The following is a 20783-nucleotide window of genomic DNA, read 5'->3' as shown; positions in this document are numbered from 1 at the left end:
CTTCCCAGGGGTTTGGGGCCTGTGTGGGCAGGGGCACAGCTCCAGGGTCCACGGGGCCAGAGGTGGTCTGGCCGTAGGAAGGGCAGGAGTTAAACGACCAAGGCCTGAGGGGGGTGGGTGGACTGGAGGAGGGGGCAAGGGGCAAGTTGAGGACTCTTCCTGGGGTGGGTGGGGTTCTCCCACCCCTGTAGTGATGGCAGTGACAGCAAGGGTGGAGGAACCAGCCCCAGCTCCCCAGCCACAGAATGCGAGGTGACGAATGAGATGGAGGAGACAGGGACAGCGGGAGGGATGACGTGGCCGGCGTCACACTGCCCCCTGCTGGGTCGGGTCATACCTTCCTCGGCGGATGTTTCTTCAGGAGCCAAGCAGAGGACAGGCAGAGAAAGGAAAAGGAGCCATCTGTGACCTTCTCCTTCTCCCAGGGAGGGGCCTTCTGGCTCCCGGGAGACCCTTTGCCCCAGAGATGGGCCAGGGGCCCCGGGACCTAGACGCTAATGACAGGCCCAGGGAGAGCTACCAGGAATACCTACTGAACTTGGGTCCTGGGTTTGAGTCCTGACTGCAACTAACTCACCGCATGACCCTGGGCCTCAGGTCCTCCTCTGTACACTCAGGGGTTAGACCAGCTCGAGGGCCCCGGACACGGGTGCCCACAGAGCACCGTAGGCTGGGTGGGGCCTGGGGACGGAGGACTCGGGCAGCCCCCTGCTCAGCTCCACTCCGTGGCCAGGCTGGGACGCGCTGAAGCACAGGGGCCCCCATCTTCTCATGTTTCAAGAGAAGCTGGAAATCAGGATTCTTAATGTAAAATCTCCTGGTTTTTTAAATGGGAGCAACCAGTTTTTTTAAATGTTAAGATGCTGTGGGCTGGCTTGGATTGTGATAGGCGAGCTCCGGTTTGGCTAACCTCTCAGGGAGGCCCCCTCAACTCCAACAGCCTGGGGTTCTGATAACCCCAGAGGATGCCGGGGGGCGGGGGCAGGGGCCGTGTGTGTATCTTACTTAAATCCCCAGCCCGTGCCGCCCAGGACGATGGCTGCAACCAGGACAGCCCCAGCGATGGAGCCGATGATGATGTTGGTGCCGCTGGGACCTAGGGAGGAGGGCAGGGCTCAGTTGGCAGGGACAGTCATGGAGGACAGGAAGGATGGAGCCCCACCCCGGCCAGCTCCAGCCTCACCCTTATATCTCTCCGTCTCCCCTGTGGGCAGAGACGTGGGCAGGGGGTTGTGGATACTGCAGTCCTTGCCCGTCCAGTCTGGCTGACAGATGCATTTCCCTTCATTGCTGCAGACCTAGAGGTGGGGTGGGGCCAGTAGAGGTGAGCAGGGCCCTGTCCCCACTTGTAAGCCCTTCCCCTGATCCCTGACCTCCCGGCACCCACCCCTTGGTGGGAGCAGATCCGGTGCTCCCCGCTGCCAGGGCAGGTGCTGAAGTTGAAGGCAGAGGCTGGCAGGCAGCGATGGTCCAGGCACAGCATGTTGGGCCCGCAGGCTGTGCCGTCCTCTACGTAGCTCAGGTCTGAACCATCGGCCAGCTGCACATGGCCACCCCTGGGGAAACATCACAGCCGACCTCTGCCCTTGCCCCCGACCCCATCACGGCTGCAACCTCCCCTTCCCCAGCCATGGTCCCAGCCCACACCTGCAGTCCAGCTCCTTGCCCTGGTGGTAGAAAGTGACGCTGCTGATGTCTCCCCCTAAGTCCCCCAGCCGAGGAGCTCCAGAAATGTTGACACAGAGGAGGAAGCCACAGAGCACATCCCTGTTGGGGTAGTGTGGAGACAGTGGGCCCCAAGTCTGACCTCAGACCCAACAACTGACCTCGAATCTGCCCTCTCCCCATCCCCTGATTTTTCACATAGTCTCCCACTGGGACTCATAGCCCGCCCCATCTCTGAAAAAACCCTGCCCAGCCCCAGAGCCCCAGCCCCAAAACTGGGGAAGCCCAGCCAGGAGCTTTGACTACTCACTGTTTATTGCACTGGACCCAGCCTGACCCCTTGCGCCCACAGTTCCCACGTTCTGTCCCCTCCACGTTCAGCTTCTCGTAACAGAAGCGATCAGCAGCCGCTGTAGGGAGATGATGCCAGGCATCACCCCACCCACTCCAGAACCCACCTGGGACCTCAGGCCTGCACCTCCAACACTGGCCTGACCCCAAGTCCAGCTGGGTCCCTGAGATCCTGGGGAGCTGCACATCTGGTGGAAGGCATTTCAGCCAGAGCCTGCCCCCGCTCCAGCCTCTCAATTCCAGGTACTGCACAGTCCCCTCTCCCATCTCCAGCCAAAGACTCACCATGGCCCCAAAGGGCCTGGCACTGCCGGTCCCGGGTTTTGCAGCGACCTCCGTAGCAGCGGCCCTGAGGGACAGACAGGAGACAAGGGACACAGACACTGAGGACAAGACAAGAGACTGCACTGGGCCAGAGACCCAGAGGGGGTGGAACCTCCACCCCATCATACCTGTTCGTGATCACAGTAGTAACCATCCAGCTTGTGCAGGTTGGGGGGACACTGCGGAGAAAGGGGCTGGACTGAGTAGAGCTGACCCAGGACTGGGAGCTGAGGTCGGCCCCAGGGAAGAATAAAGGGGTGTCAAAGGCCCACCAGGTGGGGGCTCAGGTCACAGGGCTCCTCCAGGTCAAGGACAAGAGGAGGGAACTCAGACCACATGGATTGGCAGGTCCCATAGCTTCTCCAGTCTCCCTCAGTTTCCTGCACCTCCTTCACAGGGCTGGGAAGACTAAATGCCTGGTATGTAATAAGTACTTAGAGGTTAAATAATATTATTATCCACTGTGATCCCTAGTAGACACCAGGCACTGCGCCAGGCACTGGGAACACCAGCCAGACTATAAATACTGGTTCAACGATTGGAGGAGCAAAGCCAGAAGGCATGAAGAACTCCTTTCTCAGATGAGAAACTGAGGCTGATCAGCGGCGGCGACTACAGCAGCGGAGAGGAGGGGCGCGCAGAACAGTCACCCAGCAGAGCCAAACGGATAGGGATAGTGGTTGCCTCGCTCGGGACTCCGCAGGGCGGCCGGGACGGACGGACGGACCTGGCTCGAGTCCCCGGTGCAGGTCTCCGCGACGTCGCATTCGTTCACGGCCTCTCGACAGGACACACCCCGCGGCTCGTACTAGGGAAGGGATGCATTGCGGGGCTGAAGCAAGAACCACTGACCCCTCGTCTTCCCGCCTCCTCGGCCCGGTCCCTGCCCGCTCCCTGCCCGCTCCCTGCCCACTCAGCACCGCCCCCAGGTCCGTCCACGGCTCCGCCCACCCCGCTACTTCTCAGCAGGTGCTCCGCCCCACTCCCCGTAGCTCCGCCTTCAACAGAACGGAGAGGGCCGCACGCCCAGCTCCTCCCTCCCCGTTGGTGCTTTCTTCGCGTCAAGCCCCGCCCCTACAGATTTGCCTCCAGCGGCTCCTCCTCCTTAAGTCCCGCCCCCTATCTGGACGTCCGCAGCCCAGTCCCTCCCGGTCCCCGCTCCTTCCCGTCCCAGCGGCGGGTCCCCCTCACCTTGCAGCGGCGACAGCAGAGCCCGTCGCTGCACATGGCGTCGTGAGTCAGGGTGCATTTCTTGCAACAGTTCCCGCCCGCGCGGCTGCACTCCTGAGGGACGCAGGGAGAGGGCGAGCCCTGACCCTCCCCACCCAGACCCTCCCTCGCACTCACCCCTGCGTTCCCCGCCCCCCACCTGGCACCAGCACCAGTCTCGCACCTGCACCGAGCCGCAGTCGCACTCCTCCCCCGCCTCCACGAAGCCGTTCCCGCACTCAGGCGGGTCCAGGAGCTGGACGGGGAAGAGGTGTCGGGAGTCTGGCCGGGACCCTGCCCAAGCCCTGCTCCCACGTTCCCAGCCCTGGGGCTGGTACCTTGAGGGGCCTGTTGAAGAGGCAGCTCCCGCCGCCCTCCTGCAGAAACTGGTTATACTCGTCGATGCTACAGCGCGAGAACTTGCGGGGTAGGTAGAACCTGGGTAGGGATGAGGGGACCGTGCCGCTAAGTCCCCGCCAGCCCACTGTCTCGCCCCTTCTCAAGATTGGGATGGGGTGCACCGGCGGACTCGGTCACCATCTCGAGGAGGCTGAAGATCTATGTGCCTGGACACTGCATGAGAATCCTCCTGCCTGCCCATCAAGGGGGAGTGGGCAGGGGACGCCGCTCCTGGTTTCTCCCCGAAACCTCAGGACTCCGGGAGTCGGAGGTTTGTGCGCCAAGGAGGGAAGGTGCCTCCAAATGAGGCTTTGGCGGCGCCCAGTGGCGACAGTGCGCACCTACAAGCCTGAACAATTTGGGCGTCCTGCTGGGGAATGTGCGTCTCCCTATGCAGTGTCCACAGACAGCTGCGCTTCCTGGAATTCTGAGTGGTCCCGAGAGAGAACTCGGTCTCTTGAGGCCACCGGGTCCAGAATGTCACCCAGTGCTCGCTCTGAGACTCCCTTTGCCCAAGATCCTCCCCCATTTTGTCCCCAAGAACTCACCCAGTGTCCTCCATGATGCAACCCAGCCAGTTGTCCGGACATTTGCAGTCCCCTGAGAGGTGAGCCAGGTGAATATAAGGGAGGGTGAAGAACCGCCCCCCTCCCGTGGACACCCTCTTCATCTCTAGAGTGTGGGTCTGGGCGGGGTGTGAGGGTCTTCACTGATACCTGCCGAGCTCCGGTGTTTATTCCACATCATGCCCAGGTTCTGCCCCAGCGTCTGGGCCAAGGTCACCGCCATGGCCCCCATGTTGTCATACTTGGGGTGAGGAAGATGGAGCACAAAGATGTCTACATCCCTCCCAAAGGCACAGGGCTCATGCCCTTCGCAGCCCCTCTCCTTCCCACCCCGCACCCCAGCCACGCCCCCCACACTGCTCACCTCGTTCACACCCCCACCCCTGGACAGCGAGCAGATGCCCCCCACGTAGGCAGCGCCACTGCTGGTGCTCTGGAAAGTTCTGCCCCTGGAAGGGAGAGGCTTGTCAGGAGAACCCACTGCCTTCCCCGTGGTGGCTCCCCTGGGCTCTGATGGGGAGACAGGTGAGCCCCCCCTCCATGAGGAGGTGAGTTCTGCCCTTCATGTCAGTCTGTGTGACCTCAGGCAATCCCCTTCCCTTCTTTGGGTTCATTTGCCCTTAAGCCAAATGAGGGATTCCTAATAGATCATCTCTAACTGCAAGGACCTTTTATCAGATTTTTTTCCCCTACCAGGGCATTGGAAGGGATGCCCTGAGGAAGGGATGCTGGGACCATTTGAAAGGGGAAGAGGGGACGAAGGGGAGGTTATGGGCAGAGGAAGACCACCGGTGGTAGGGAAAAGGGGCCTGAGCCTAAGACGCAGGGGAAGATGCCCAGCCACTGCTGCAAATGGCTGAGAGTAGGTACAAGGGGAGCCCAGTCCTCACACCCTGCAAGCGCGCCTGGCCCAGAGCCATGTTCAGTAACCCTGTGCACCGCAGCCACCAGCAGAGGCTGGCAGGGTTCATGGGGTGGGGGACTCACGAGAAGAGGTGGGTGGCATCACTGGGCTCAGGCAGGCCCTCCCGCCGGTAGACCATGAGACGGGCCAGGGTCTCCAGGAGGTCATCCTGCACCTGGATCTTGTCCCCATCTGCCCACGTTTCCATGGCAACCAGCACGATGCGGGTATTGAGCTGTTCCTTGTACATCTAGGCCAAGAGGGGAGAAGATGAGGAGGGGGCTGGAGGGTGGGAGTGGGTGTGGGGGAACAGGGCTGGAGGAAGGTCTCAATCTGTCCTTCCAGGAAGTGGGGGTCAGAGGCTGACAGTGTCCTTGAGAGCTCACCCCGAGGATGCGTGCGGTGGCGTGGGGGGTGGGAGGAGAGGGAAGGGAAGGGAAGGGAGGGCTGCTCACCACATCTGCCAGGTTCACCACGGACTTGGCAAAGTTGCTGGTGAGGACCACCGACTGTCGCATCTGCTCAAACTGGGAGAGAAGAGAGTGGGCGGAGGGCGAGTCTGCTTCCAGCCCCTCCTCCCAAAGTCGCTCCCAGCCTGGGACTGTACCAGCTGGTGGTCGTTGATCACAATCAGCTCCACATACTTGGTCTCACTGTGCACTGTAGGGTGGCCCCGGCGGACCTGGGGGGGGGGGAGGTGGGCACTTGGAATCAGTCCCCTCCATGCCTGGCATCGTGGCCAAGCCACAGACAGACTCAAGGGGGGGCTGGACTCCAGGCAGAGACAGTGTCAGCTCCCCACTGGTGCGGGTCCCATCCAGCCTTGGTACCAGGGCAGGCAGCCTCGGTTTGCCTAGACACTAGTGGTAGGGCCTAGGGTGGGCGCTTCCTGCCAGAGGTGGTTCCCTGGCTTCCAGCCACATCAGTCTGAGCCCTCCTTTGCCCCGCCTATGGATGGGGGTGTCCTCCTGCTCCGGGCCACAGCCCGAGGTCTCTGCAGCAGGAGGTCTGTGCGGGCCCCCGTACCTGCCTTTTCCTTCTCAGCCTTGGTCGGTTCGGAGAAGCAGAATGGGCAGGGGCAGCAAACAGGCAGCCTGGGGGGAGGGTGCCGGTGAGGGGGGGGGGGCACAGTCGGCCCCCTCCCTAGCCCCATTTTCCCTCCCTTACCTGGTTCCCTGCATCCGAGGGGGGCTGGGAGGAGCGGGGTCCGGTAAATGAGGTGGGGAAGGGGTCCCTGCAATGAGGGGAAATTAGTTCTTGGGGAGGCCGACCAGATCTGCTCTGAGCCCAGTTGCGGGGGAACATCTCCATCCCTTCCCCCCACCCCACCCCAGGGTGACCCAGAACTGGCCAGAGCTCCCATGTCGGATCTGATCTCCCAGATGCTCAGATTCCGGGGTCAAGACCTGGGGGCACCCTTAGAGATAGGGGCAAAGGACACTGGAGCCTGATGGGAGGTTACCTGGGGGACAGAGGGGACATTGGAGCTGGGGGCACGGGAGAGGGCAGTGAGGCTGAGGTTACCAAGGCAGGAGGATGAGGAGGCAGCAACAGCCACTGCGGTGACAGCCATTGGGACGAGCGTGGCAGGGCTGTCAGAGGGGCCAGGGAGGGGCTCACCTGGAGGGCTTCCCGAGGCCTGGCCACCTTGTGGGGCTCCATGATGTAGGTGAAGTTCCCGTCAGAGAAGACCCCACTGCAGCGAGAGAGACGCAGCTCCCCACTGTCCCCAGGGCTGGAGGCTCATCCCGGCCACCCAGCCCCTCCCCGTACTCACTGCAGCCCCTGGCAGGTGGAGAGGGCAGCAAAGGAGTGCGGGTTCCCTCGGAGCCTCCCCTGGTAGTAGCAGTGGTCTCCAGCCCCCTGGGGGAGCAGAGAGCGTGAGTGGACGTGCTCCCTTCCCCGCATGAAGGCAGGAGGACGGATGAGGGCCGCTGAAGCTGCCCCGTGTGCAGGGCTGCGGTCCCTGGATACACCTGGGGATCTGGAGCCGGGCTCTGCTCTGGCTATGCTCCTAATTTGCTGTTTCACCCTGGGCAAGTTCCTAGCCCTCTCTGGGCCTGCTTTACATCACCTACAACGTGAGGACTTTGGGGCACATCAGTGGCTCTTAAGCATGAGCTGGGGCTGGTACAGCGATCACAGGCTCATTTGAGAATAGCTGACGTTCATACAGCACCTACTGTGTGCCAGGCACTGTTCTAAGCACTTACCGTGGATCAGCTCACTTAATCAGATGAAAGCTATGGACTCACCCCCAACACACACCCACCATTTCACACACGGTGTGTTCACAGACGCCACAGCCTCTGTGGACCACCCCTGGACGCATGGTCTGTGGCTGAGGAAATGTGAGCAGCGTGGGTCCTCCTGGCCAGGCTCACAGGTCAGAGGGGACGAGCACCCCCTCCCCTCTGCTTCCTGCAGGATTACTTGTGCTCCAGTTACTGAACAGTCTGGAGGGGGAGGGCCGAGGCTATTTATAGACACTCATTCATCTTTGCTTGCACCCCTGGGGTCCCAGGCAGCCCGAAATTCCCAGGGCCTTGGTGCTGAGCAAGAGGGGCATTCCCCCAACCGCCCCCTGCCAGAAGATTCTGGGCATGGAGCAGTGGGGGTCCTGGAATGTCTCCATGCTGGCAGACAGGCTGGCTGGGGGTCAGCCCTCTGGAGCCGGGCGAGGGGAGCTGAGGGCTCCATGCCATTCGACAGGCCACCCCGACTCCAATCCTGGAGGGGCCAGGCCCATCCCGAGTGTAGAATATACCCCAGACCCCATCTCCACCGGCCACCTTCATTCCACCTCCCCATCCCCTTCCAGAGGCACTCACGGTGCTGTGCTGGGTTGGCCCCTCCCGGCTGAAGTGGCGCTCCACATATTGCGAAGAGAGAAGGTGACTGGAACAGAGTGGCAGGAGGAAGGAGCGGGTCACAGTGGGGCTGGGTCCTGTTTGGGTCCCACCACAGCTCAGATCCAGGTGCCCTGCGCCGCCAGCCAAGCCCAGGCCATGCCTTGCCCGCCCGCCTGCTGCCCTTCCCTCAGATTCAAGGCCACACTCACTGGTTCAGCTCCAGGTCCAGAGTGAAGTTTGAGTTGAAGGCTGGGATGACGAAACTCACCTGGGCCAGGTGGACAGGCTGGGAGAAAGGGGGGGAAGGCAGAAGGGGGGTCAACCTGGGGAGGCCTGAAGGTGGGAACTGGGGGGACTGGGGAAACCCAGGGAGTAGCCCTGGGGAGGGGATGGCCCAGGCCCAGCAGCTGTGGGTACCATTGATCTAGGGGGAAGATGCTTTCCTCCAAGCTCATCTTCCTCCAAGACCCTGTTCCTTTCCTGGGGGGAGGGGCAGGAGCGCGCATCCCCGGGCACAGGCCTCCCGGCTCTCTGGGTGCCAGCCCACCCTCTCTGGTGTAGGTGCCTCCCTGGGGCCAGTCTACAGTAGGGATGGGCAGGGGCAGCTCAGCCTGCCCACTGCCTCACGCCAGGCCCTCCCTGCTGCTGGCAGGGCCACGCTCACCCACAGGTGAACTAAAGGGAGGCCCCGAGAAGTATCATGGGAAAGAGGCAAACAGGAGATGGGGTGCAGTGCCATCCTGTCAGGAGGAAAGAACTTGGCTCCTCTACCCCCGAGTCCATTGCCCTCTTCCTCACCCAAAGCAGCTCATCTTTGATATTTCAATCCCATGGTTAATTTTTAAACACGGAAGTTTTCCTGATAAATTTTTCAGAGGGGCCTTTGCAGTGGGGCTGGGAGGCTCCAGGTTGTCATGGCAACGTACCAGGCCAGAGCAAGATGGCTGCCCTCCCAAGCCTGGGTGCCCAGCTACTGTAGCGGGTGGGGATTCCAGACCTGACGCTAGTGTTCCTGGAGGGAGAGCGACCCCAAGAGAAGAAGGGGCAGGAGGGTCTGGGCTGAGGAGAAGTCAGCCTTCTCGGCCCCCCACGTCCCCACCCCAAGCCTCAGGTCTTACAAAAGATCTCAAAGCACGGGAAGGGCCTGAGAGGGGCTGAGCCTTCTCACCCCGTCTGTTTAAGAAGACTGAAATCCAGATCCCCAGATGAGGGGCCCACCACTGGGCTGTACAGATGTGAGGAAGTTTGTTGGCTGCCTTTCTTTCGGGGGGAGCAGGTTACAAGGTGGAGGGGAGCCCCGATGTCACAAAATTCCAGAGCCTGGTGCTAGTCGGCTTCCTGATCAGCCACCTAGACTTCTAATCTTCATGAGCGCTTGTATGTGCCAGGCACTGTTCTAAATACTTCACAGGTATCATCGTATTTGATCTTCACTACAACCCAGTGGGATAGATGCTAATGTTATCCTCATCTGACATATGGGGAAACTGAGGCACAGAGAGGCTAACTAACGTGCCCATGGTCGTAAGGCTAAGAAGTGGCAGAACTGGGATTCAAGCCTAGGGAATCAGCTTCTAGGGCCTTCTCCCCTCAAAGGTGAGGTAAGATGGAAACGGCCCAGTGTCCATGAGAGGCCCTGGGAGTCAGGGTGAGGTAGGCAGCCCTCTGAGCCCCAAGGACACTGACTCACCCCACCCCAGGCTGACCGAGGCTCCAAGCTCCATCCCGAGCCCCTAGAGCATCAACCAGATTTGAAATAGAAAGTCAAGGACAAGGAGTCACTGCTTCCCTCTCCCCACCTTGGCCTGGACCATCTCTGCCCTTCCCCTGCCCCTGGGCCTCGACCAGCTCTGTCCCCAATACCCTAACTCCTTGGTCTGGACCATCCCTCCCCTCCCTCTCCCCTCCTGGACTTGGACTATCTCTGCCTTCCCCACCCATCCCTGTCTGGACCACCTCTGCCCTCTCTTGCCCTCAGGTCTGTTCCTGCTTGTTCTTTCTGGCCCCCACCGACAAGCCTCTATCCCGGCCCCTATGCTGGCCACCCAGGAGAGCAGCCTGTCCAGGTCCCTTGCCTTGATTCCACTCTCTAAAGTTGGTAGCCTCAGGGATAATCCAGCAACCTCTCTGAGCCTCAGATTTTCCCACTGAAAATGGTAAGATGAGCCCAGATGCAAGGCTGCAAGGTTGCCTTGTGTGGTAGAGGTTGTCCTGGACCTGGAGGATTCTGGAAGAGTCGACCTTGGTGCTTGCAGAGTCTCCCCCGCTCAGAAAGTCAGCGAGCTAACCCACCTGGCCTCCCCACTCTCTGTGCAGACCAAGCTGACCCCAAATCAGGGTAAAGCCAGGACCGATGCGGGAGCAGACACCAGGTGGCCTTTGTCCCCACCACTTCCTGCAGCCTGCCGAGGCCTCATCCCTCTCCTTACCTGGCAAGGCCTAACTGTGGGGCTGGGAGGCCCTCTTCCCCAGCAGGACACAGGGTTCAGGCCAGGTAGGATCCTGGGGCAATGCAAGGGCAGCTGCTGGGTCTGGGAGACAAGCCCAGGAGGGGTTGGGGGAGCCACCAAAGGCTATGGGAAGAAGAGGAGGGAAAGTAGATAATGGGGCACGTTTGCCTAACCTGGCCCAATGCAGGGGGACTGGAGGGGACACCCTCTGTCTGCAGGAAGAGAAAGATCAGGCAAAACCACCTCAGTCCCCAGGACCTCTGTACCCCAGGCGCCTGGGTAGGGGGTTCCTGCTGGCACCAGAGTCTTAACCTCCCCCCGCCAACTCACACACTCCCAGCCAAGCTTTCAGCCCATGTTCTATCAAAGCCAAACTGCTCCTGGCCTACTTCCTGCCGGACCTGTCCCTGACCTCTCTCGTTGTCCCTCAGTCCCTCCCTTGGGAGCCCCTTCTGTCCCCGACTGCTGCCCTCCTTTGCGCCCAGCTCCGCGCTGCTGGTGACCGGCCGACCGGGCCTCCACCCTGTGCCCCGTGCTTGCCTCTTGCTCCCCGGCCACCGGCTCTCACGTGCTCAGGCTCATTTGATCTCAACCTGCCCGGGCAGTCTGGTGCTCATTTTATAAACGCCAGGGAGGGACACTTGGAGGTGACTGGCCCAGGGCCACGCTGGGGAGGAGCTGGGTCAAGGCTCACCCTCGGGCCGGAGTTCCTGTCTCTCATGGCCGCTGTGACCACCTGGCTGCAGTGACCTCACCCTCCCCTGTCACCAGCTGGTCTACTCTCCAGGCACCTGCTTGCCCCCCACCAGATATGAGTGTGGAGGCAAGGAGGCAAAATCCCCGCTGAAGTCCCAGAATCACAGATACAGATGCCAGGACTCCACCCCAGACCTACAGAATCACAGTCTCGGGAAGGGGAAGCCTAAAGATCTTTCGGGTTCCCAAACACCCCAGAAAGTCCGAACATCCAGGCGCTACCCCTCAAACAGTTACCCTGAATTCCCTCCTCCCGAGCCTCCATCTCCTCCCAGGACCTTCTCCTCCTCACCCTCGTCTGTGACCACAGAGCACGCACCCACCCACCCCACCTGACGGGGCTTTGGCCCCTCTCTATCCCTGGGACCTCAGGCACATCGATTTCTTTGGTCACTGATTCAACTTTTCACAGGGGTGGCCTTTAGTCCCCTGGGGTTCGGGCTACACCCACCTTTTTCCTTGCCCAGGGGCTCAACACTTATGTTGAAGGAAAGGCATCAGAAGGCACAAGTGAGCTGCATACCCTCTCTGAGCCTCAGTTTCCCCATTGGTAAAATGATGTTGTCATGAGGACTAAATGAAAGCCCTTTTTAATGTGTTATTCTCACAAGGATTAGTAATAATAATAATAAATGAAAAAGGAAGTGTAAATGTTCCAGCTGAACAGTGCTTTGAGGCACTGGAGAAACCATGTGGGCCGGTGGTGGCAGAGGGGGAGGAGCCAGAGAGGCAGGAGCCCCACCTGGGAGAAATCCCCGCCTTCCCAGCCCTGGTCCCCCAAGATGCGCTGAGCCTCCACTTTTCGGCAGGACAGCGGGAGTCCCAGATAGTGAGAACAGTTGGACCAACTTCCAATAATGGGATTTGACCTAAATGCTTGAGGACAGAGTGACTCCTTACAGGGTCATTAGTCTCTCTGGGGACAGACTCTGGGCAGCTGGGTCCCTCCAGGCAGCCAGGAGGGGTGCTTTGGTGAGGCCAAGCCCACGGGCTAGAGTCTGGCTGGGGAGGACTCAAGACTCCTGCCACGTTGCCCCTGCCCCAACCCTGCGCGGAGTCTGACAGGTAACCCCAAATGCCCTGGCTCCTGTTCCTGACACCCAGCCCTCATGCCACACCTGGCCCCGGACACTCAGGAGGCCAGATGTTGAACATCTGCTCTTGCCGGATCCCAGGCAGGACACCTGACACCCATCATCTCCTCTAATCCTCGCAGCAGCCTGGACGAAGTGGAAACTACTGTTACCCCCATCTCACGGATGGGGAAGGTGGGGTTCAGAAGGCTTGCCCAGGTCACTCAGTCAGAAGCAGGGGAGCCGGGACCCACTGAGGTTGTCCCACCCCAAAGCCACAGGTACAGCATTTCAAACGGAAGCTGAGCTTCCTGCACGAACTCTCCCTCTGCCCAACCTCATGGCAGGGTTGGTTCAGGGCCCTCCCTGGAGCAAGCTGGGCCCAGCACAAACCCTTCCAGCCACCAGCCCCCTCCTAGGAACCCCCTCCTGCCTCTGATCCCAGGGCAGAGCTGTGACCTTGGCCCAGGTCGGGTACTAGGGCTCCAGGCACAGACCCTGTGGCTTCCTGCCCGTGACTGCCATCTTGCAAGGGGCTGGGGACTGAGCCTTGCCTAACTGCCCCCCACTCCTCTGCAGCAAGAAAACACGAACACCACAGCACACGCCCTCGGTTAAGGGCTTCCAGGTGGCAAATGCTGGTCTGGGCAGCTCTCACAGGAGCTCAACGCAGTGACTGAGGTCCCCTCTGCCAGCTGACTCCTGGGCCTGGGACCCTCCATCCCCCGGTTCACTAACTCACATCCTGCCCTCTCCTCGGTTCCGAAGGAGGCTGGGTTTTTCAGGGGGAGGCACAACCTGCACAGCCGCTTTGTGTGGATTAGAAAAATGGTCCCTTCAGAACACATGCAGCCTCATGAGCCCTCCGATTCATTCAGCCCACTGGCCCGGGCACCCCTGTGCAGTGAACAACCATCCCAACTGTACACTGTGGCCCTGCTTGTTCTTCTGCCTCACACCCAGCTGCAGGCTCCCCGTGATCCCAGGTTTCTACACTTCCAGAAGCTCCCCGACCTTTCGGCCTCAGGCCTAGCCTGTTTCCAAACTGGACAGAAGTGAGATGTTGAGAGCCGTGGCAAAGAGGGCAGAGTCCCCTGGGCCTCTCTTTGCTGTACCCTTGAGCGAGGGGCCGGCATGCACTGGCTAAGAGGGCTGCCCTGGAAATCAATCTTGACCATGCTGCTTAAGTGCTGAGTGACCTGGGGTAGTTACTTCACCTCTCTGTGCCTGTTTCCCCATCTGTGAAATGGGAATAATAATAGCCCCACCTCCTGGAGTTGTGATGCGGATGAAATAAGTTAATAACATAGAAAGGTAGAACAGCACCTGCCTCGTTGACGGCCCAGTAAATTGTAATTTCTCTAGCTTCGAACTCCTTCCTGGACAGCTTCCCTCTCCCTGGTCCCCCCTCACAAAAGCCAGGAGTCTTTCCCCATCACTACCTCCTGGCAGTGGGTGGGTCCGAGATCAATGTTCTCGTCATCCTGATTTGAGGGATCCGGGCTCAGAAAGGTGCTGGCCCAAGGCCAGAGCAGGTGAGCACCCTGGGTCTCACCATCCCAGCCCTGCCGGCCAGCATGTGCCCCCAAACTTGTCACATGACCCACATCAGATGGAGATCTTGCTGCTGACCCAAGACCTTGTTTGGCTTGAGATCCCAAATGGGTGCAAGAACTTCAGACAAAACCACACAGCGGCAGGGTGGGACACTTCCTGTTGGGACATTGGGCTCAACGTTGCACGGGCTCCACCATTGGCCCCTGGGGTTCTGAGGCCAGAAGTGCTCCAGGGAGAAATGCCAAGTGGGAGCTAGAGGGGCCTCCTTCCGGTCAGGTGAGAATATTCTGGACGTGTCTTTCTGTCTCCCTTGGTCTTCCTCCACCTTGTGCTGGGGGGCGGGGGGGGTTGGGAAATGCCCCCCCCTGTGCCAAAACCCAGAGAGTGCCTAGAGGCAGAACGGCACTGTGGGAAGAGCCCTGCTCTTGGAGAAAATCACCCCACTGATTAAGATCTCATTGACTTTGGGCAAGTTACTTAATCTCTCTGAGCCGCAGTTTGCTCATCTGCAAAATGGGCAGACAAAAGTTACCCGCCTTACGGAGTTGTGAGAATTCCACCCCAGGGGAAACTAGGGTACAGACAAGTCAGGACAATGAGTGAGTCTCATTGGGAGGCTGCAGGGAGGTCCCAGGGAAGGCTCAGTCCCAGAGAGATCCCCACTGGAATCGACCGTGACCACTGCCCCACAGCTCCACAGAAGCTCCACTCCCACCCTCCAGACACCCGGTTGGGCTTATTCAGACTTGGTCACTCACACATGTAACACATACACACATGCCACCCACTCACCCAGCAGAGCGACACCCAGAGAGACTCCCCCATCCTCTGCATACTCAACCCATCCAGTCCAAGCGCACCCATCTCCATCTCCCCACCGTCACAGGCGCCACCATACCTCAGACTCCTGCCCCGACTCTCTCTCTTCAGGAAGGACTAAACTGAAGGAGCACCCACTCTTCATCCTTCCCTGGCCCCCCAGCTTTCCCTCATCCCTGTCCTCTGACCCCACTGTGGCAGCACCCCATCCTCCAATCTGGACATCCCCTAAAACACCAGTCAGAGTCCCAGCAGCCAGGAATGCAGTCAACTCCCAGCCAACACAGGCTTGGGGTGCACAGTTCACAGGAAGGGGGCCACCAAGGAAGAAAGTCAGACTAAGGGCCAAACCCAGCCAGGACACCCTATCCCTGGCCCTGGGACCATCCCTACTGCCCATCTGCCACCTGCCAGGGAGCCTGGGCAGGCCCCAAAGGCAGCCTCCACCCCCTTCCCCTCCCTCCCAGCCCACCTCCCCCGCCCCTCCCCATCTTCACCAGGCCTGCCGGCTCAGGACCATTAACCACCCCCTCCCCCTCTCCGCACTGCCCTGAGTGATGGTCCATCTATTATGCATGCCGCCTTCCTGCTCCATTCCATTTCCCCGAGTACCCCCGCCCTCCCCCCCGCACCTCCACAGCCCCCTCCACCCCCCTAAGGGCTTTTAACCAAGTACATTAGGCAGGTCCAGATGCCAGTCTGACAGATGTCCGCAATGTTAGCCTCCGTTTCCCTGCTTCCTCCCTCTGCCCAGCCCAATCTACCTCCCACCACTCCCAGCTGCCAAAACTTCCCAGACCTTGGTTGTACCCCTCCTTTGAGTCTCTCTCCTCCTCCTATTTCTGCCAGGCCTTTGCTGTCCTGCCCTCGGTGACCCCCTTGGCCTGGCTAACCTTCAGCTTCGAGCTCCTGGAGAGCCTAGGCATGCTGAATGAATATTCCATCTGGGTGATTATTATTCACATGATATTAATTAATTATTAATTGCAATTAATCTCCATTCCCAACCTTCCTCAGGGAGGCAGGAGGGGCCTGGCAGCTGAAAGGGACAGCGGGTGAGTGGAGTTGGCATTTGTGAGTGAGCTTGGGGCCTCGAACATTTTCCCAAGGCCCCACCCACAGCGAGAACGGAAAGGAGAACAACAATTCGATCAGGGCACAGGGGGAAACTGAGGCAGAAGCAAGCACTAAGCTGGTCCCCAAAGAAAACCACTGAGGGGGGCTGTGGCGGGCACCCAGGAGCCCTAACCCCTGACTGGCCTCTTAGCTGCTTCTTCCTGCCTCTCACTGCCCTCCCCAAGCCCCATCTGGTGTAGGACGGCTTGCTTTGGCAGGAGAGGGGGCTGGCGGAAAGCTGACCAAGGCTGGACTGAGCCCTGGGCCTTCTGGGTCTGCTGAGGGCAGGGGATCCCCACCCTGATGAGAGGGGGCCTGGAGCGGGGCAGGTGGGTGCTCCCACTAGTGGGCTCCAGCACCCCCTTGGTAGCCCATTGTACAGAAGGGGAAGCTGCAGGAGCCGGCTGCTGGGGAGGCAGGCACCCAAGCCCTGGCTGCCCCGTGGTCTCCCCTGGGCTCTAAGGCCTGCTCCAGCCCCTTGGCCTCACTGCCAGCCCCACTCACCGGGCCACCAGGAGGCTCCTGGCGGACCCTGGTGTCCAACTGCTGCTTTCGGACCTCTCCCCCGGAGCTCTCCCCCACCAGACGGCTGGGCTCTGTGACCTCCGGGGCTTCCGGGCCCCCCAACGGGGGAGAGACCCTCCAGCGCAGAGCTCCGGCGGGACCCCGGGTCCCCACACCTGGGGAGAAAAGGCCATAGCTGCAGACAGATGCCCACCGTGGGGCAAGAAACGGGAATGGGGTGGGTACGGCACGCCCATCCCCCACTCTGATGTGGCCCCTGGAACCCTGGGGGGATCTGGGTGGGAGGATCTGCTGCCCTGAAGAGGGAAGAACCCGATGGGGCGGGGGCCAGGAGCTGCACTCCAGCCCGACCGTCACGACTGCCCCCCCACCAAAGCCTCAGAGACCTGCAGAGTCCGCCGGCCGGCGGCAGGGGGCTGGCCGCGGTGGGGGGCAGATGTGGACAGGTGGGTGCACGCACCCTCCCTCCCTCCCTCCCCCCCCCCACGCCCTCCCGCGCTCTGGACCGGCTGTCACCCCGAGCACTGCAGGAAAACGTGGCTGCAGCAGAAACCGCCGCAAAACCCGGGGCGGGGGCAGGGAGGGGGCGCCGAGGCCGGGCCGGGCGGGGGTCACTCACCGGGCGGGGGGAGCAGCGGCAGCAGCAGCAGCAGCGCCGCGAACGCCCAGCGCCGCAGCCGCCTCATGGCTCGCTCATAATCCTCCGGGTCCGGGGGCTGCGGCGGCGAGCTGCGCGGCGCGGGCGCGAGGAAGGGCGGGCGGGGAGGCGCGGGCTGCGGGAGCCGCGGGCGGGGGCGCCGGGCAGTCGGGAGAGGGGCGGGTGGGGGGCGCGGGCCGGCGGCGGCGGCGGCGGCGGCGGCGGCAGGGAGGACGCCCGGCTCAGCGCGCTCCGGCCGCGGCCATCCCGGCGGGGCGGCGGGCCGGGTTAAGAGCCGAGCGGCGAGCACGTGAGCGGAGGGCCCGCCCCCGCCCCACGCGGCCCCCCACCCCCACCCCCAGCCAGGCAGGGCCGGGGCCGCCGCGACGGGAGGACAAAAGAGGCGCCGCCCGGGACCAGCCTTCCCGCCCCTCCTCGGCCCCCTCGGCAGGTGCAGGGCTGGGCGCACGCGGTGTCCACCTCGCGATCCCCTCCTCGGCTGCCCTTGCTTGGGGAGCTCCGAGGACCCGTCGATTCATAGGGGAAGGGAGGCAGGGTACAGAGGGACCCCCGGGCTCTGATCTGGTGACGGCCCTTCTGGGGACCCGCGTGATCCAGGTGCGGGGGCGTGGCTGCCCCGCCTGGGGTCACCCCTCTGGCTTCGTACCCGGGAGAGGGCTTCCCTGGACCCAGTCCCCAGAGCCCTGCTCCACTGAAGGCTATTGGAGCTGGGAAGGCTGAGGCCCCAGGGATGGAAGCGAGGGGCAGGGCCTCTTGTGGCCAACCCGACTCGGTGCCTCTGGGATCTCTCCCCGTGGAGCAGGGCACTGCTGGGTCCTCTCAAACGCTTGGGCCAGACCCCTTTCCATCCAGCAGCCTCCTTCTCTGGGCGAATGATGCCCTTGCCTCCAGGAGGGCTTCAGGCATTGCTGTCACCAGGGGGGCCTCCCCTCACTGGGCTGAGTCCCTCACACAGGGCACCCCAATTCTTTCCCCTTCCCCTAAATATGTAAACTAGCCAGGTAATTTATATGAGGTTAGCATGTCCAATTTCTGTCCCTCCCTTGCCAGCCCACATCTTGAGGAGTAGAAGATACCTCTGCAGCCTCAGCTTCCCCTCTCTTGCCAAACTAGGTTGCCCTGTCTATAGACCATCTGGCCTCCCAACCTACCTCCCCAGCTGTGCCCTCAGCTCAGCTCCCAAGTTCCTGGGCAAGGTGGGTGCCCACACTGGGGGCTTGGGATCTCTGACCCCTGCTAGGGATCCTAAGAGTCAGTGATGGGTTAAGGTGTGGTAAGACGTGAGCACCGCTGGTGAGGCCTCACCCTGACTTTGTGCCCCAAGCCAGAGCATCCTCGCACCCACACTGGGAGACCACAGATCACTGAGGAGCAGGAGTGGAGGCAGGGATCCCCTTGCTGGGTCCTCTGCTTCCCCGGGGACCCAGGGCCTCTGCCAGGGAGGGAGCTGCCTCTGGCTCGTGACAGGCCCCCCCAGCTCTATTTTAGGCCCAGGAGAGGTGAGAAGGTGATTTCCCAGGAGGCACTGACATCAATGCTGGGAACAGGGTGACTCCCCCTCCCCCCCATCCAACCACCTGCCATTCCAGACCCAGATGCTCAGCAAGTCTGAATCAATTGTTCCTTCATCCTGGAGACATCTTGGAAACGTCCTCCAGGGTGTAGGGGCTCTGAGGAAGTAGGACCTACTGTGTGATATTCCCTGGAAACCCACAATTATCCAGGAGGCGGATACTGTGTTTCTCATTTTACAGGTGGGGAAACTAAGGCTCCGAGAGGCTACGCGAGCCTCCCAAAGTCAAACAGCTGGTCGATGAGAGGTACATCCCATATTCCAGGGTCCCCCTCCTCCCTGGCCACCCCTATCCCCACCTTTGCCTTCTGTCTGGGACCTAGAAGGGAATGGCCCATCTGGTCCATCTATCCCACCCTCTACCCCTTTGGTTGGCACCCCAGACACTACCAGGGTGAGTCTGTCCTACCTTACCCTCGCCATGTTACAGGGCCTCCCAGGATAGGTGGGGCTTCATTTCACCATGGAGGGCTTTGGGCCTGTGGGAGTCTGGATCCCCTCCTGCAACATGCCCAAGACCACACAGAGACCCCAATCTGTGGCCCGGACCTCCTGGGCTGAAGCACATTCCTACAACTTCTGTGGCCCTGGTTCCTTGGGCTTCCTGGTGGGGAGATCTTGCTGGCCCTGAGTGACACGTCTCCCGTGGCTTTCTGGGCCAGCTCCCCTGGAGCTCAATTGTAGGGCCCACTGGCCTCCAACAGCCCCTTATCTCTCTGGGTTCCCAGCTTTGAGCAGACCCAGCTGGACAGCTTGACCTTCCCTTGACCATACTGCACTCCCCGCCCAAGGCCCCTCCTCCCCATCTTGTCCTCAGTGGCAGCTCTGCTACAAGCTGCACGCCACTCCCAAGCAGGAGGCTTGCTTCAATTCCCTCACGCAACCTCTCGCCTGACATCGGTGGGGGCGGCTGTAGACAGCCTCTCCTCAGACTGGGACTTCACAAGAGTAGGGATTGCCACCCCATCCTACTTGGCCCCTGATAGCAAGGATGGCTTTCTCCTTAGATGGGGCCCCCTAAGGGCAGGGCCTGTGTCTCCCCCTCAAACAGGGGTTGGCTTCCCTGGGGGAATGCCCACCCTAACCCCACAGCTATGGTGGGCTCCTTTGGACCCTCTGCCCATCACTTGTTTCCCCACATGGAAGAAATCAGAGGTTGGTGGCCACTGCTGTCTTGATGCCATCCTCGGGCCACCCTCTGGGGGAGCTGTTAGGCTCTGGTCCCCACCCCCAGCCCTCTCACAGGAGCCCCCCTACCATCAGGAGGCTGGGGCCTCCTTCCCTGTACATTCTTCCTGCCGTTCAGCCAATTTTCCCCTCAAATTTTCCTGCACAGGGGCGAAGCTGGGCTTATGTGGGACCAAGACCTAGTCCCAGCAGCAGATGCAGGTAAGCGAGGGGTGTCTGCTGCCCCCGCCCTGGGGTGGCATGGTGGGCGGGGATTCCTGCCAACAGAGGCAGTCTAGGCCCCCTGCCTAGTCTGCGAGGCCTGCAGCAGAGACCACGCCAGGCAAGGGGGCAGGGTGGTGAGGTGGGTAAGAGTAGGACTCAGGGCTGCAGGCAACCCACTGGGGTCCCAATCCTGGTTAACCGCTGTGTGACCTTGAGCAAGTCCCACAACCTCTCTGAGCCTCCGTTTCCTCATCTGTGAAATGGGGGTTAAAAAGTCTTCCCTGCAGTGTTGCGGGGGAGATAAATGAGTGGATGAGCCTCAGGTGCTCAGAGCAGTGCCTGATGACAGAAGGGCTCACCCACCCTGGGCTCACACTGTTCATGTTGCCCTTACGGTGCCAAGGAGGAAACCAGCTCCTGGCTGTTGCCCAGGACCCAAGGGACTCCTTTTCCTTTACGGCTTGGGGGCCTCGGGGTCCTCTCTACCCAGCACGTGGGGAGACTGTGCCTGATGACATGATATTGAGGGGTGGGGGGGTGGAATAAGAAGTTCATTCTGCTTCCTCCCAGGTCCCACCCAGTGCCCTGTCCTTT

The 20783-nt window shown here is 61.1% G+C and overlaps 1 protein-coding gene across 1 annotated transcript; it reads right to left on the bottom strand.

The window, feature by feature from the left end:
* Positions 1-306: 306 nt before the first annotated feature.
* On the bottom strand, positions 307-17252 carry ADAM11 (ADAM metallopeptidase domain 11). The gene is made up of 26 exons (XM_068530113.1): positions 17186-17252; positions 16546-16721; positions 8480-8556; positions 8250-8316; positions 7196-7281; positions 7039-7114; positions 6586-6652; positions 6445-6512; positions 6026-6100; positions 5874-5945; positions 5502-5668; positions 4879-4963; positions 4665-4755; positions 4497-4548; positions 3888-3987; positions 3734-3805; positions 3532-3624; positions 3068-3148; positions 2469-2519; positions 2302-2365; positions 1976-2075; positions 1648-1767; positions 1388-1556; positions 1184-1298; positions 1006-1096; positions 307-355 (listed from the first exon to the last, which is right to left on the bottom strand). Exons 1-26 carry the CDS (start codon positions 17250-17252, stop codon positions 307-309), a joined length of 2331 nt encoding a protein of 776 aa, XP_068386214.1.
* Positions 17253-20783: the final 3531 nt, after the last annotated feature.

Source organism: Eschrichtius robustus, chromosome 20 (assembly GCF_028021215.1).
Source record: "Eschrichtius robustus isolate mEscRob2 chromosome 20, mEscRob2.pri, whole genome shotgun sequence".
Lineage (NCBI taxonomy): Eukaryota > Metazoa > Chordata > Mammalia > Artiodactyla > Eschrichtiidae > Eschrichtius > Eschrichtius robustus.
Note: the sequence above shows the minus strand (reverse complement) of the source record. Positions and strands in the feature narration are given on the sequence as shown.